This window comes from Tetrahymena thermophila, assembly GCF_000189635.1.
Source record: "Tetrahymena thermophila SB210 genomic scaffold scf_8254555, whole genome shotgun sequence".
Taxonomy (NCBI): Eukaryota; Ciliophora; class Oligohymenophorea; order Hymenostomatida; family Tetrahymenidae; genus Tetrahymena; species Tetrahymena thermophila.
In genome coordinates this window covers 458,322-473,689 of record NW_002476326.1, presented here as the reverse complement: position 1 = coordinate 473,689, position 15,368 = coordinate 458,322, and the positions used below count along the sequence as shown (strand labels likewise).

The 15,368-nt window shown below is 21.4% G+C and overlaps 3 protein-coding genes across 3 annotated transcripts; all 3 read left to right on the top strand. All coding sequences in view use genetic code 6, as the record gives it.

Annotated features, from left to right (window-relative positions):
* Nucleotides 1-690: 690 nt before the first annotated feature.
* TTHERM_00411790 (hypothetical protein) lies at nucleotides 691-5,498 on the top strand (the record flags this gene model as incomplete). The annotated part of the gene is made up of 7 exons (XM_001020873.2): nucleotides 691-1,563; nucleotides 1,620-2,619; nucleotides 2,968-3,062; nucleotides 3,120-3,241; nucleotides 3,308-3,394; nucleotides 3,438-3,701; nucleotides 3,788-5,498. The coding sequence occupies 7 exons, from the start codon at nucleotides 691-693 to the stop codon at nucleotides 5,496-5,498; spliced, it is 4,152 nt and encodes a 1,383-aa protein (XP_001020873.2).
* Nucleotides 5,499-6,541: 1,043 nt separating this feature from the next.
* TTHERM_00411780 (ubiquitin interaction motif protein) lies at nucleotides 6,542-9,549 on the top strand (the record flags this gene model as incomplete). The annotated part of the gene is made up of 6 exons (XM_001020872.3): nucleotides 6,542-6,707; nucleotides 6,778-6,926; nucleotides 6,979-7,196; nucleotides 7,467-8,991; nucleotides 9,225-9,300; nucleotides 9,356-9,549. The coding sequence occupies 6 exons, from the start codon at nucleotides 6,542-6,544 to the stop codon at nucleotides 9,547-9,549; spliced, it is 2,328 nt and encodes a 775-aa protein (XP_001020872.3).
* Nucleotides 9,550-12,893: 3,344 nt separating this feature from the next.
* Nucleotides 12,894-14,706, top strand: TTHERM_00411760 (zinc finger, C3HC4 type (ring finger) protein; the record flags this gene model as incomplete). Its single annotated transcript, XM_001020870.3, has 3 exons — nucleotides 12,894-13,401; nucleotides 13,787-13,965; nucleotides 14,419-14,706. The coding sequence occupies 3 exons, from the start codon at nucleotides 12,894-12,896 to the stop codon at nucleotides 14,704-14,706; spliced, it is 975 nt and encodes a 324-aa protein (XP_001020870.2).
* Between the last annotated feature and the right edge of the window lie 662 nt (nucleotides 14,707-15,368).

Sequence of the window (15,368 nt, the reverse complement as noted above, 5' to 3'; positions counted from 1 at the left end):
AAAAATTTATTGGAATATTTTTAAGCTTAAATTATTTTAAAATTTAACTCTTATTTAGAAATATTGTAAAAATTATAATTTCAGTAAACATTACCTAAATAAAATATTACTAAATTTTTGAAAAATACCTACTGTATGTACTTTTAAATAAAATATCTAAACTTTTGATACTTATTTTAGGAAGTTTTTGAACTAAAAAAATTTCAATATTTATTTTTTTCAAAAAAAATGACATGTTATCAGAATGAATACACAGTATATATTATTTCAAATTTTTTATTGGTCAAATTAATGATTTCAGTGAAGTTAATTACCTTAATAATGAGAAAATATTTTTATGATATTTTATTTTATTTTTAAATCTAAATAAAAAATGTTCAACTAAAAATTATTATATAAGTTTTTTTATATTTTTAATTTAGATTTTTTTTAGAAGTTGTTTTATAATTTTCAACCATAATTTGTTTAAAGCTTTATTTAAATATTCTGAATCAAAGATGTTTATTAGATAGTTTAATTATATTAGTAGGATTTATTATTATTAATTTCTTATTTTATAGGTTATTTGTTTTGCAAGTAAATTGCTATTTTATCAATTCAAAAGAATTTAATTTTTTGCATTTTAATAAATTAATTGATAGTAGAAAGTATCAAACTCGCTTTTCATTGAATTAAAATATATTTTAAAATATGCATAAGCTGTACAATCAGGATGCTATCGATTTTGGACCTTGGGAAACATCTAATTAAAACAACCTAAACACCTTCTATTTATAAAATATTTTATAATAAGAAGATTAATATGGAATTAATTAAGAAGCAGATTCTGGCAATAATGAAATTAAATATAAAATTGAACTTAGTAAAAATGACAATCCTCCTGAAGATAATTATAGAGTTTTAAGCAAAACTCTAGTGAAAAATTATTCTGAGCCCAATATTCACAATAAGAACACTATAGTAAGCAGTCTTCAATCAAGTCCTAAGCATTTTCATTAAAATATGCTCTTAAAAAACTAAAATGACTCAACTAAATTCACAACTTATAATAATATTAATAATGAAAAAAAGAGATCCAATTCTTTGAAAAGGGTTGAAAATATCTCAGATTTAAATTACAACCAGCTTAAAGTAATTAAAAATAATTTTCATGAAGAAAATAAATTTGATGTCGATAATCACTAATAAACAACTTAAAGTAATAAAAGTAAAATTAAAATAAAACTTGATACTGATAACTTTGAGCGTGTACCAATTATGGATCTAAAATATCAAGATTTTGAAAAGCTTTGTAAATAAAATATTTCAGGGTTACCAAAAAAAAATGGACACTATAACAGTCAAACAGAGTATAACCAAATTGAAGATTTAAATAACTCTTAAAAATAAAGATAAAAAAATTTAAGCTTTAAGTAGAAGTAGGAGTTTAATAGATAGTTAATTTAATATGGACACTAGGCACTCTAAACAAGCAATTTCTTAGATAGTAACATAAAAGAATTTTAAAAGAATTTAAAAAACAAAATTTAATCTGTGCATTCTCCTGTTCGAGAATCTAATTAAGTAAGTGTTTAAGATATAGATTCTTAATTATATTTGAATTTTTATATAAACAAAAGGTAAAATAGTCCATATCTGACAGTATCAACAATGCATTAAATTAACTTAAGAGTTAGAGCTCAAAGACAAGCTATTAAGATAAAACTTTTAAAAAGTCAGATGAATTATTTCAATAATAAGATTGGAAATAAAAAATTTAGCAAAAAAAAATAGTAGAATAAAATGCATCATTTTTTTCAGCAAATAAAGAAAGCTAAAAATAATCCCAATAATTATTAAACGAAGAAAAAAATAATTTAATACTTTAAAACTTAGATGATAAAGATTCATAAAATGAAACTAAAAAATCATCAGTTTCATTGATGTAGAAGTAAAATTCACCAAGCAATAATTAAAAAAACTGCCTTTTAAGTCTTAAAAAAAGGCCTTCTATAAATACAAACTCTCAATTAAAAAAGCTGTCATTTAATATACCAGCATGCTAAGACTTTAAATACCAACATGTAGAACAATAAATAGAAGGTGTGAATTTTAATACACCAAAGCATAATAGTAATTAAATAGAAAATTCTATCTACTACTAATACATTCAGTAAAAAATCATAAATAAAGGGATAAAAGGATAAAAAGTAAGAAATTACTTTGCAAGCCAAAGAAATTTGTTAAGAAGCTGTCCTAACCATGTTGAATTAAATTCAAATTAAAATGAATAGACTCAAAATTTCAAAACCAATGTTAAATTATATCATGAAAGCAAAAAAAATAAATAAATTTCGAGCTATCTAAACGATAGCATGGTATTTCAAAAGTCTGAAATAAACAGCCCAACTTAATAAATATACAGTTCATCAAACTCTGAAAATATGTAAAAATTAAATGAAAAGTAAAATTATTTAACTTTAAGAAGAAACGAATTAGCACAAAACAGATCTGAATACAGCCAAATAAATCAATAGATTCATTTACTAGAAACTTCAAATAAACTTTGTATAGACTAGAATTTAAACTAATCTTTAATTAAAGTATCACTTCTAAAATATAATTTAAATTCAATTGGAGGTAGAAAATTTTAATTTAAAGATTTGAAAACTCTACCTTCATGAAATAATGTTTTGAAATAAGTGAAAAGAATTAAATAAAAATTATATTAAAAGCTATAAAAAATATTCAACATTTTATAATTAATTTATAATGCTTGCTAAAATATTTTATTTATTTAATAAATTAGTTGTTTGTTGTATAATATATAAAAAAATAAACTGATCAGCAATCAATTAATTTTTTAATCGTTGATTCAAATCAAATCAATATTAATTAATTAAAAAATATCAAATGAAAATTTGAATTTATTATTTATTATTCCTATTAAAAAATTTAACACATTTTCTGAATTTATCAATTTTTTAGAAACAAAATAAATGGAATTTAATAGCTACGAATATTATCAATATGAAGTTGCTTTAGCTAAATTGATTCAGTTAATTATTGATAGAGCTAAAGATGTATTGATTCGATTTTATTTTTATGCTTGACTTATAAATTTTAAACTTTCTTAAAAGATAGAAGCATTTAAATTGACATATATAAATCATGTAAAATTTGATAGTTACTAATTGTTTTGCACAATTGATGAAGATAAGTAAAAATATATATCGTGTCCTGATATTATGAAGCTTTTAAGGTAATAATAAAATCTTAAATTGATCGTTAACTCTTTTTTAAATCAGCTTTTTTAAAAATTTAACAGGAGAAATAGTTTTAGTATTAAGCAAAAAGATATAGAATTTCTAGTAGATAGATATTCTTCGCTAAAGTCACTCTTGTTCTTTAAGGAGTATATAAATTTGTTTATTCAAAAATTTTATCTTTTCTCTCAGTTTTCTAAAATTAGTGCTGCCCTAAGGAGATGAAGATATGATTGACTCAGTTGTAAAATAGAGCTTAGGAGTTGTATTTGATTAAGGGAAAAAAATATCACCTTTGATTGAATAAAAATTATCAGAATTAATTGAGAAGGAGGTTAAATTATTTTCAGATTTGTAGGATTTAAAGATTTCTATTGCTGAAAAATATTCATGGAGCTTCAAGCTAGCAATTTAAGTTTTTATGAAGGGCAATACAGGCCACATCACACCTAAAATGTAAATAATTAATGTGTCGTATTATTTATCTTTATGTTAAAATTAAGAAAGTTGTTTAGATTTGAATGTATTTTTTTAAATGTTAGGATTGATGATTTTATGTAAGTTAATGGAAATGGGAAATATTAATACTAGGATTTCAAGTTCTTAAAGAATAGATTTAGCTAGTCTGAAGGAATACTAGGCTTAACTTAGTAAGAATTTGGGGATATGGTTTATCCGTATGAATTCTTCTATGATCCTAATGATGAGAAATATGATAATTATAAGTCTTAGTAATAAGAAATAGAAGAGGAAAAGTAGGTGTTAAGAAAAATTCAGGAGAAAGAAGAGTTTGATAAGAAGTTTAAAATAATTGGAGATTTCATCAAAGATCCAGAATATTATGAGTAGCATGAAAATATCATTAAATTTTTTGAGGAAAATTAATATCGAAAACTGTACTAAAACTTAAAGAATTTTGACTACTATATAGATTTTGCTAAAGAAAAAATTATTTATAAGCCACCAAAGAAAGAGGAAGAAAAGGAAATTTTAGATTTCTATGAAACAATCAAACAACATCAAAAGGAGCTTAAAAGATAGGCTCTTTAAGAGAAGAAGGCAAAAAAAAAATATAAAAATCCCTATTTAAATGAATATAAAGGGCTAGACGACTAAGAAGATTAAGAGGATTTATTTGATACAAGTAATATGCCCAGATTCAGAGATTATTAAAGGCAATTAAAATATGAAACTCCTAGCAGGCCAATGACTATTAAGCAATTTGTTAAACTAATTAGAGCTGATAGAAATATATTTTTGTACCAAAAACCAGAAATAAAAATATTGAAAAGAATGGAGTTATTCAAAACAATAAAATAAGATTTGAAAAAATAAGAACTAAGAAAGCAAGTTATAGATAATTAGATAGAAGAGATAACTGTTTAGGATAAAAAAGTAGCAGAGATAGAGAGAAAGAAGCTTTTCTCCGCTTTTTCAGAGTATAATATGTTGGAAGATGTTAATACTTAATCTCCTAAATAGAATAGCACATACAATACTTATTTATATAAAAATTCTCTTTAAAAAAGTATGTCGTTTGGAGAGTCTCTTAAAATATAAACTAGCGATAAAAAAAGTGATGCAAAACTGATTAAACCACAGTCAATTTCGCCAGAAAAGAAAGATAAAAGCAACATCTTTTTCTAAAGTCCAATATTAAGTAGTCAAAGCAGCTAGTAAGAAAGTAGTAAATTTATAAAAAAGCCATCTATAATAAAAGATAAATCATAAAAGAGTGTATTATAACTTGAATAAATAGATGAAAATTCATTTTTACAAACAAAGAAAAATGAGCCATAAATTCCATCTTAAAACAATGATTTTTAAACAAAATAATTCACACCAAAAGAAAAAAATGTAAACAAGCAAGGTTCGGCTACTGTTAAAAAGTTATAATTCTATGATTAAGGGGAATTGAAGTCTTCACTTAATAATTCTCAATTATCTTTAGAGTATTTAGATAAAATAAAAGGAGTATATCCTTCTTAGGAAGAAATTTCTCTAACTAAAATATTAGATAGACTTCCCACAAACCCACAAATTGAAGAAATTAAGAATCAAGATAACATGGAGACAAAAAAACTAACAAAGAAACAAACCGAATAAGATATTATAAAACAAGCTTAAAAAGATATAATACAATTTAACCTAATAAATGCAATAAAGAGATAGAAATTTATGTCAAAAATCTTAGATAAAAGTACTTTTGGAGATTATCCAAACAAATAAATATATAAAAAATATTACCAATGAATTAATTCAGGAATTAACCAAATTATTCTTTTTTTATGTTTTATAATGATAATTTTGTATACAATAGTATCCTAGCTTCTTTTAAAAATAAATAAATAAAAATATATTCAAAAAGCTAAAAATAAATAATTATTTTGTACATTTAATTCATAATATTTTGAGGTATTGAGAATTAAAATATTTATTTAAAAAAATTTAATAGATATTTTGAGAATTTTTTGTTTTTAATTATTTAATGGAGTAATTAAAAAATAATTTTTTAATAAGTCTTTGAAAATAGTTAAAATAACTTGGCTAATTTGGTACCTCTTTCTAGGTTATTTTAACACTACTGAGCGAATTTAATGTTTTTTTTAATGATATTTATAAAGGCAATATTTGTAAATATATAAAGATAATATAAAAATATATTTCAGCAAGGTTTTAATAATAATAAATTACCCCAAAAATCATGAATAAACAAACATTTTGAGCAGGAAATCTACCTTATTTAGTGTAATTTAGTATTAATTTATTTAAAGAAATTTATTAAATAATATCACATTTTTTTATTTTTATTTATTATTACAATATTATCAAATAAATTGATTAATTTTAATTTTAGATTTTTCTTTTGTAAGTGTTAGTAAAAAATATCTAAGAATAATAAATTAAGAAATAAATAAATGTTGGCGCCTTTATCTAAAATATTTATTTAATTTCGAAATATACTTTATCAGATCAAAAATTTACTTACTATTCGATATTCAGTTAACTAGCTTCTATAAATTTGTTTGAAAAAACTTTCAAGTGAATTATGAATAAAATATTTTAACTATGCTTACTTTAAAAGAAAAAATAATTCAGAAATAATTCTAGAAAATGAATATTCTAAAAAGATTTAATGATTAAAACAAATTAAATCCGACATAATTTATAGTGTATTTTGCTAACTTTGAAACTTTAAAAAATAATCAATTTTTGAAAATTTCAATAAATAATAATTAGCTAATAGTTATTAAGTTGAATAAAATAATTGACTAAACCAGATAAATAGGGATAAAATGTAAAACATTAAATATAAAATAGTTAATCTAGCCAAAATAGATTGGGTTATAAAAGATCGTATAATGAGTGAACATAACTGTGATTTAGCAAGCTCGGATAGCTAAGAATTTACTATAAAATTAAATTTAGTTTAGTAGGATACAATTCAAAGAATAAGAATAGGTTTTGCATAATTAATAAAATTAAACTCTTAATCTCAAATCATAATTAAACTCTAAAATATTCAAAATAGGAAATTTGAATGTACCGAAAGTAAAAATTTAGCTGTAAGCAGGGACCCCACAGGTAAAAAATGTTTATGAGCGAGTTTTTGATTTGCTTTAAAAAGATGAATTCCTGAAAGAAGATTTAGACCAATTAAGAGAGAAGATATTTGAGATAGTAAGTATTTTATCAATTAAAAAAGATATAATTATTATGATTATTTTATTAGGATTGCGATTAAAAAGTTAATTTTGTAATTTTTACCTTTTCAAACCCTTATTACAAAGAAAAAAGTGACATTCTAAAGTTCTTCTACATACTATTAGAAAAAAAGGGTCATGGTTAATATAACATAAAGTTGCCCGAAAAGACAAAACCTCCTAATAATATATAAAATCAGATTTCATTAAACAACTTCTAACCATAACCGACAACCAAAAAGCAATTGTAATTTATTGTTTAAGTTTTAAATTTTATAATAAGGTCTAGACAAATTCATTTAATTTTATATATTAAATCAAAAAATAAATAGACAATATAAACTTATTTATTCATTTATTGCTATTTTTGATGAATAAGAATTTTTATTATTTTAATGATAATGAATATCAAGTAAAAGATTTTATAACAAAGATATAATCTTGAAATGCAAAATTAAATTAATATTTGTATTATTTTAATGATCAAAATATTTTAATTATTCATATATTTTAATAGATAGCTACTGTAAATTGATAAACCAAGTGAAGCAAATAGAAAAACTCTAAAAGCTCCAGAAGGAGGCGGTGGCTATAATAGTATTATGAATATAAAAAATTCTCCTACATCAAATAAGAAGGAAGGAACATCGTATTATTAATACTCAAATAGCAAATAATAAAGAAATCATATAATATAAGAGAAATCATTTGATAAACTTTTTAAAGAAAATAAATAATAAAAATCTATTTTGGATTATTAACTTACAAATAATAATAATGAAGATGATGATATTCAAAAAGCTATAGAAATGAGCAAGAAAGAATTAGATGAATAAAATAGGAAAAAAGAAGAAGAAAAGAAGCTAATTTAATAGTTAGAAAAGAAAGATGATTCTTATGACTCGATAGAAACTTAAACTATAGAAAATGAAAGTGATAACGATCATACATATTTAAATAAAAAAGATGATTAAGTGGAAATTTAAAATAAGAATAATGTAAATAAAATGAATGTTGAGTTCAAATAATCAGAAAATAAAAATATTGAAAATGAGTCGTTTGAGGCTCAATTATAAAAAGCTATTGAATTAAGTAAACAGGAAGAAGAAAAGAAGAAGAAGCTAGAAGACCAGCAAATGGAAGAGGAAATTAAAAAAATAAAAGAAACAAGTAATTCAACATAATTAATGGAAGAAGAAGAAATTAAAGAAGTCAAATAGAAATAAAAAGATTTAACAGATGAAGAAATTTAATCTTAAAAATAATAAAATTATTAGAAGAGCGAAAAAAAATAAAATTATTTGATGAAATTAAGTGAAAACAAAAAAGTTAATATAAATATATAATATAACGATGACTCCTTAAATGGAAATTAAAGTTTTATCAATTCCAAAGAAGACAAGGAGTCTAATCAAAATAAAGCCTAAAACTAAAAAAACTAAAATCATACTAACTAAAACAACCATAAAAATGTGATGGAAGAAGAGATTGTTAAAGACGATATTGAAAACGATTAAATTGATGATAAATATAAAAAATATCTATAGAATCGAGATTTTGAAGACCCTGAAAATATAGATAGAAAATAAAACAAGCATAATATTGTTGATTCTGTCAAAAAAAACAATTAAAATTAAAATATTTGGAATGAAAACGATACAATGGAAATAGAAAGCTCAAATATTAATCATAAATCAGAAAATATTTAGGAAACTGAAAAATCTAACTATAATAAATACAAACCAAACCCAGAAAAAGGCTTAATATAATCAAAATTGTTTGATAAGAATAAGCTAAATAGATAAGATAATTAAGAATAAGAAAATGGTATTCAAAATAAGTAGAGAGTATCTATAAATATAAATAATAAAAATAATAGCAATCAGTAATAAAGTAACAATAATTCCTAGCTCCATTCTCATTTTTAATTGTAGCCTCATCATCTTTCTGACAGAATTCTAAAATTTTAAAGGCAATAAGAATTATAAAGAAAAATACCAGAAAAATATTTCCTCTTTTAGACAACTTTAAAAGATATTTTGGTAAAATTTATTTTCTGGAATTAAATAAAAATATCTATTTGATAATTTAAATACTTTTCATAAATTAAATTGAATGTTTATCAATTTTATTCAAATTATTTTAAATAATTAAATTATTAATTCAAATATTTTAATTTAAATTGAACAAATTTTAAATTAATATTTTACTTGTTTAACTATTTAATTACTTTTATTTGAATTGTTAAAATAATTTATCATTTATTATCAAAAAGAGAGATAAAATAATAACTATTAGTGGTTTTGAAGGTGAAATCAGAGAAAAAATGAAATAAACAATTAGTGAATTAGGTAAATTATTATTAAAGAGTATATTTATCCTAGTAATTTTTATTAATTTAAATAGGAGGCATATATTAACAACAATTAGATGAATTATGTAGTTACATGATTACAAAAGATACAAAAACAGATAAATACAATCTTTATTTGAAGAACAAAAGCATATTAAAGCATTTAAAAATAGTAGACAAAAATTTTCTAAATATGTGTAAATTCTAAAAAAAGCTATTAAACTACCAAGATTATTAAATTCAATGATTGATAATATTACAATTTATAAATTTCTCAAATTTTAATAAAATTATTATGGTATTATTAATATATTACTTACTGTATATATTTATTTCTATTTTATAAGTGTAGATAGCTACCTAGCTAGCAATCATATAATATTTACAACTTTTAAACTTTTAATTATCTTATTATTTTTATTGATAGACATAATTCAAAAATATTAATATTTTTTTACAATAAAATATTCAAAAAAAATAAAATAAATATGTGTTTTTATTTTTTGTGTTTTAAAAAGTTTTATACTGAATAAAATTATATTTGAAAATTAATGAAAGTATCTTATTGAAAGTAAAAATAATTAAAAGGGAAAATTAAAGTGAATCTTTAATGATTCTCTTATGTCAAAATCAACAAATTTTGAAAAATTTAAAGCCTAAATATATAATTTGATGAATTTTATTAAAAAATGGTACCTTTTTTCATTAATTAATGTAATTAGTTGGCTTTTGTATTTATTTTATTAAGTAAATATTTTAAATATTTATCCTTTTTCTTTTTATTGATGAAAGTTATTGTTTAATGTTAAGTGTTTACACTAATATTTATAAATATGTATTTACTTATTATTTTTTTATAGTCAAAATAAAAATTAATTTTAGTATTATTTTAGCACACAATATTAGTTTGATATTTATGAAATCATATTAGCGTTTTTGATTTTTCTATTATCAAAGCATATTTGAAATTTAATAGATAATTTACTCAAAAATTTAGGTAAATATTAACCTTGAAAGTCTCTTTAAAATAAATAGCATCATATAGAGATTAGAAAAAAATTAAAATTTTAATTAGTGTAAACAAAATATTTCAATATTTTATTTTAGGAATAAAAAAAATACAATTAAATGAATGAAATTGTATTTGTGGGTTTTATGTATGTTGTTAATGATTAGATAAAAGCATAATATTCTTTAATTATAAAATTAGATTTTAATAAATATATGACTAATATTTGATATTATTAAGTCAACATTAATTAGGTTTTTTTCCAAATACCTAATTATTTTATTCTTACTAACTTATTTACAGTCATATTTTATTATTTCTTTTGTGGTTTTTAGTATTATAACAGGTATCTTAAATAAATAAAATGTAAATTTATTTCTATTCAGCTTTTACTGAGTTAATTATTTTTAATATATGAGTCATCTATCAAAGCTTTAAAATATAACTTGATGTATTTATTTATAAAACAAATGTATGGCTTGGATTCCATATTTATTAAAAAAGAAAATATAAAAATAGAATTGGATGAATTTTGGTATTAAATGTAAATTAAAATTTATAATTACAAATTCTGGTGTCTTTCAAATTCTTTGATTATAAATATTTTCTTTCCATAAATAGTAAATTATTGTGAGAAATCATTTATGCATTGGAAAATAATAAAAAAGAAACAGTCTAAATAAATTTTTACATCAAATAACTTTAAATAATTTAAAGCCTAAATTTTAATTAATTAATATAATTATTATTTTAGAAGTAAAATCTTTTCAAATTTTCATTTTTTATTGGATTTGCTGAAAAATTTTTATGATTTTTGTTGCTTTTAATATTTAAAAATTAGGGAATTTATGTGCTATCTTTTTTCATCTTAGTTTCTTAAAATTGCTTCTGATTAATTAAAGATTGGTTTAATAAAATTCGTACATGCTGCTTTAATAGTCTGAAAGAATTCCCTTTTTTAGAGTTAAAATGATGAAACAAATTCAAGATCAAAAAAAAATAATTAAATTCAATCATGATTTTTCTTTTTTTACTTTCTCCTTTATTTCCCCACCAGTTTATTTATAAAATAGAAGTCGATAACAAATGAAAACAGTTCTTAGTCTAAGCATAAACTTGCTTCCTCATTTTTCCTCATATGTAAGCCATCCATAATATAATTATTTTAGTTTTGTATAATTATCTCTCGAATGTAATTTAAATTAACTGAATTAGATAACACTTTTTAATATTTCTTTTGTTTATCTAAAAAAACAGAAAATTTATGCAATTATATTATATTTATAATTTGAAATGCCTTAAATCAAATGATAGAGTAAGATGAGCCAATTCTGATCTTCCTACTTAAGGCTAGTGCTATTCGCTTAGCGAAAATATTTTATTGTTATAAATCATTTACTCTTATGATATATTTGCCTAAAATTCTTTAAAATAGAATATATTTTTACATAAATTCTTATTGAAATTTAGATTGTTTATTTTTAAATAAGTATTACATGAAAATATTTGATAAATTAAAGAGATTACTAAAAAAAATAGTGAATGTTATTTTTAAAAATTAAATATTTTTGATGAAATCAAATACAAATAACAGTTTTTTTCTTAGTTATATTACTTTTTAGCCATTTTTTTTTTCATGATTTTAAAAAGGATAATGAATAGCATTCTATTTCATTCTATCTTACTTATTTAAAATAAAAATTAATTGTAAAAGTTGAATAGTCCCTTTTAATATTCAAAAAAAGTGAGGAAAATTAATATTAAACACTATTTTCATATAAAGAAGAGTGAATGAATATGTGTGTGTGTGTGTGTTTGTTTGTATGTTTATTTTTTGGGAATTATTTATTATCATTTTGATTACTAATTTTCTTTTTAATTTTTGATAGAAAAAGAAGAATTTGTATTTTAATTAAAAGTAAAAATGATGAGAATTGTCAGATTTTATCTTAAAATCACCCAGTTTTATTACAATTAAAAAATCAGTCAAAAAAAAATGTTAACTTGAAACATCAATAAAATCAATCAATCAAAATTTAAAGTTTTAAATGACAATAATTAATTAGTTGTCAAAGGATTTAATTGCTTGTAGATTTTAAAAATAAATATTTATCTTAGCTATTCTATAGATTGATATAAATCTGATTGATTCAAATGATAATATATTTCTTTACTCCCAAGCTAATTTCCTGAGTCTTTAATTTGCTTATTAATTTTTAGTTATTTAATTAAGAGGGAAATTCAATAGGGAGGCTTAGAAAGTATATATATTTGGCAGTCAAAGAAACAAAAAATACGCAATAACAAATAATTAATTAAGAATTTATAAAAGCAGACATAATATTTTCTAAAAAAGAAACAAAAGAAGAAACTAACTAACTAACTAACTAACAAACAAACAAAAACTAAAAAAGCCTTATTAGATAGAAATTAATATAAGTAATTCAAAAAACTCTATTGAAAAAATCCAAGACCATTACCAAGCAAACGCAAAAAAAATACCTAAACCAACCTGACTCATAAAATATTTTACAATAGATATTTAAGAAGAAAAAAATTCTTCAAATTTAGCAAAATTTTATATGAGTATTAACATAGAACCTATTGGAACTCAGCTTATAGATCTGTCTTAATAAGTTTAAGAAATAGCCTAGTAAACAGTAGTAGTTGCACCTAGTCAACTAGAGGGACAAAACATATAAATAAATTAAGCTTTACCTGTTTAATAGAGTACAAATACACGCGTTTCACCATAAAATTAAAACCAGCAAAGAGCTGTTAACCAAGATTGCAATTCTACAACTCCACCCACTATGCGTTTTTTTGTTATAATTGCTACAATCTTCATGGGATTGTATTCACTCATTACATATTTGATCAATGAAACAAAGAAATTTATTCTTTCGCCAATAACAAAGCTATTCGATGGCTAATGTCCAAACCATCAGCCTGATGATTTGTGCTTAGATTGCGTTTACTGTCAGCAAGCAAGACCATTACCTGGACGCAAATATAGCGAAAAAGAGTGTTGTATTTGCTACAACCAAATAAAAAATAAAGTTATTTTTCCATGCTAACACAGTTGTTGTGGTAAATATTATTCTTATTTATTAGCTAAATCCTAAAAATAATAAGCAATCAAAAAACTTTTGTTTGTTGTTTTAAAAAAGTTAATTAATTGTTAATAGTAAAAACAGCAAATTTTTATCAACAAACATGATAAAAAAATCATCAAAAAAAACACTTATTTAATTTAATCATCTTATTTTTTATTTTTTTCAAGCTCTATTTTAAATCTTAAATTCCATCACAACCTTTTGTAAATAGAATTTAATATTCAATATCTAAAAAAGGAATTAAAATATTTATTAAGCTAGCAAAAATAGTTCTATCTAAATCAAATTTTTTTATCATAATTACATTACAATAGCTGGGTATTAATAGTTTATTAATTATTTTTATTGTATTTTTAAAGCTGAATGCGCTATCTAATGTTGGGAAAATGGAAACAACAAAAAAATAAAATGTATGTACTGCAGAAAAAATATAGATATGATATACAGAGATTTTTAAGCTGAAGGAGACAGATATTTAATAGAAATTCGTCAAAAAATAAGATAATATAATTCAACCTTTGCTCCTAAAAACCGTTCTGTAAGATTCATATTCTTTCTTATCTTTCTCTATTCATAATAATATGATAAAATCCATATTCAAGTTACAAAATAAATGTAAATCAAATAAATAAACAAACAAAATTATTTGGTGAATTTTTGAGAGATTTTTTAATTTTTTTGATGAGTTAAGAAATTTGATTTACTCTATCAATCCCCTAATTCCTTCCTTATAAAAAAGTCTATTTTTATAACTTAATATAAACAAGCACATTAACAGCAATAAAACAAGATACCTTTAAGAAGGATCTTTTGATTACATTAGAAAACATTATTTCCTACTCAAATTAAAATTTTTTTAAAAAGTTACTCTTTTAAGTATTTAAACAATATATAAGAATTTATAGACTTAGATATTTTAAGATTAATATGTCTAACTAACTAACAAATAATATCATAATATTTACTTATCATTACTTATCTAAATAAAAAGCTCTACTCTAAAATAAGAGAATCACCCTTCCTTTTCTAAAGAACTATAAATTTTATTTTTACTCGTGAAGGTATAATGTATATGCTAGGACATATGTGCTCATCTCACTTTTTTATTGTTGGCTTACTTTATATATTAAGTCCTTTAGATTTTCTTCCTGAATGCATTTTTGGTATTTTTGGAATCCTTGACGATGTGGTTGTATTAGGCATTCTTTTCGTCCTTCTTACTAATTTTTATTATCGCTATTTACTTCGTTAAGACTAAGAAAACTCTCCTCATGACTGAAAACAATTAAATGAGGACTTAATACTTTTTTGATATCTTATAAATATGAAAAATCATACATAAATCATATCTAATGTAAAAATAATCTTTTTTAAATTTCAAAAAAAATGAATGAATTAAAACTAATATAATTCGACCTAAAACTTTAAAAATATACTATAAACAAACTTGTTTTAAAACAATAAACAACAATCCATTTTATACTAAGAAGGTACTGAAATTTTATCGAATTTTAATTGCTAAATGAATCTAAGACTCTCCATAAAATTGATAAGTGATGTCATTAAATAAGCTTAATAGTGATAATAGATTGAAATAAATCAACTTAAAAAGCACTTCGCTTTTACTATACTTAGAATCGTTTTATTTAGTTAAACTATTCAGTTTATAATAGGAAGTTAAATAAGAGTTCTAAGCTTAAAATATAGCTTAAGATTTCTATTTATATATTAACTTCTGAAAAATTCATTATACATTAAATATACTTTTGAAAATTTATTGTATTGCTACGAAACAAATTGAAAGTAAGAACACTCTAAGCCTTAATTTGAATTAATTAGACTCAGCACTAAGCAAATGATATCAATTATGAACCACTATTTATATAATCGGTATTTTATGGAACTAAAAAAAATTTACAAGTTGACTAATCAAAATAGAAA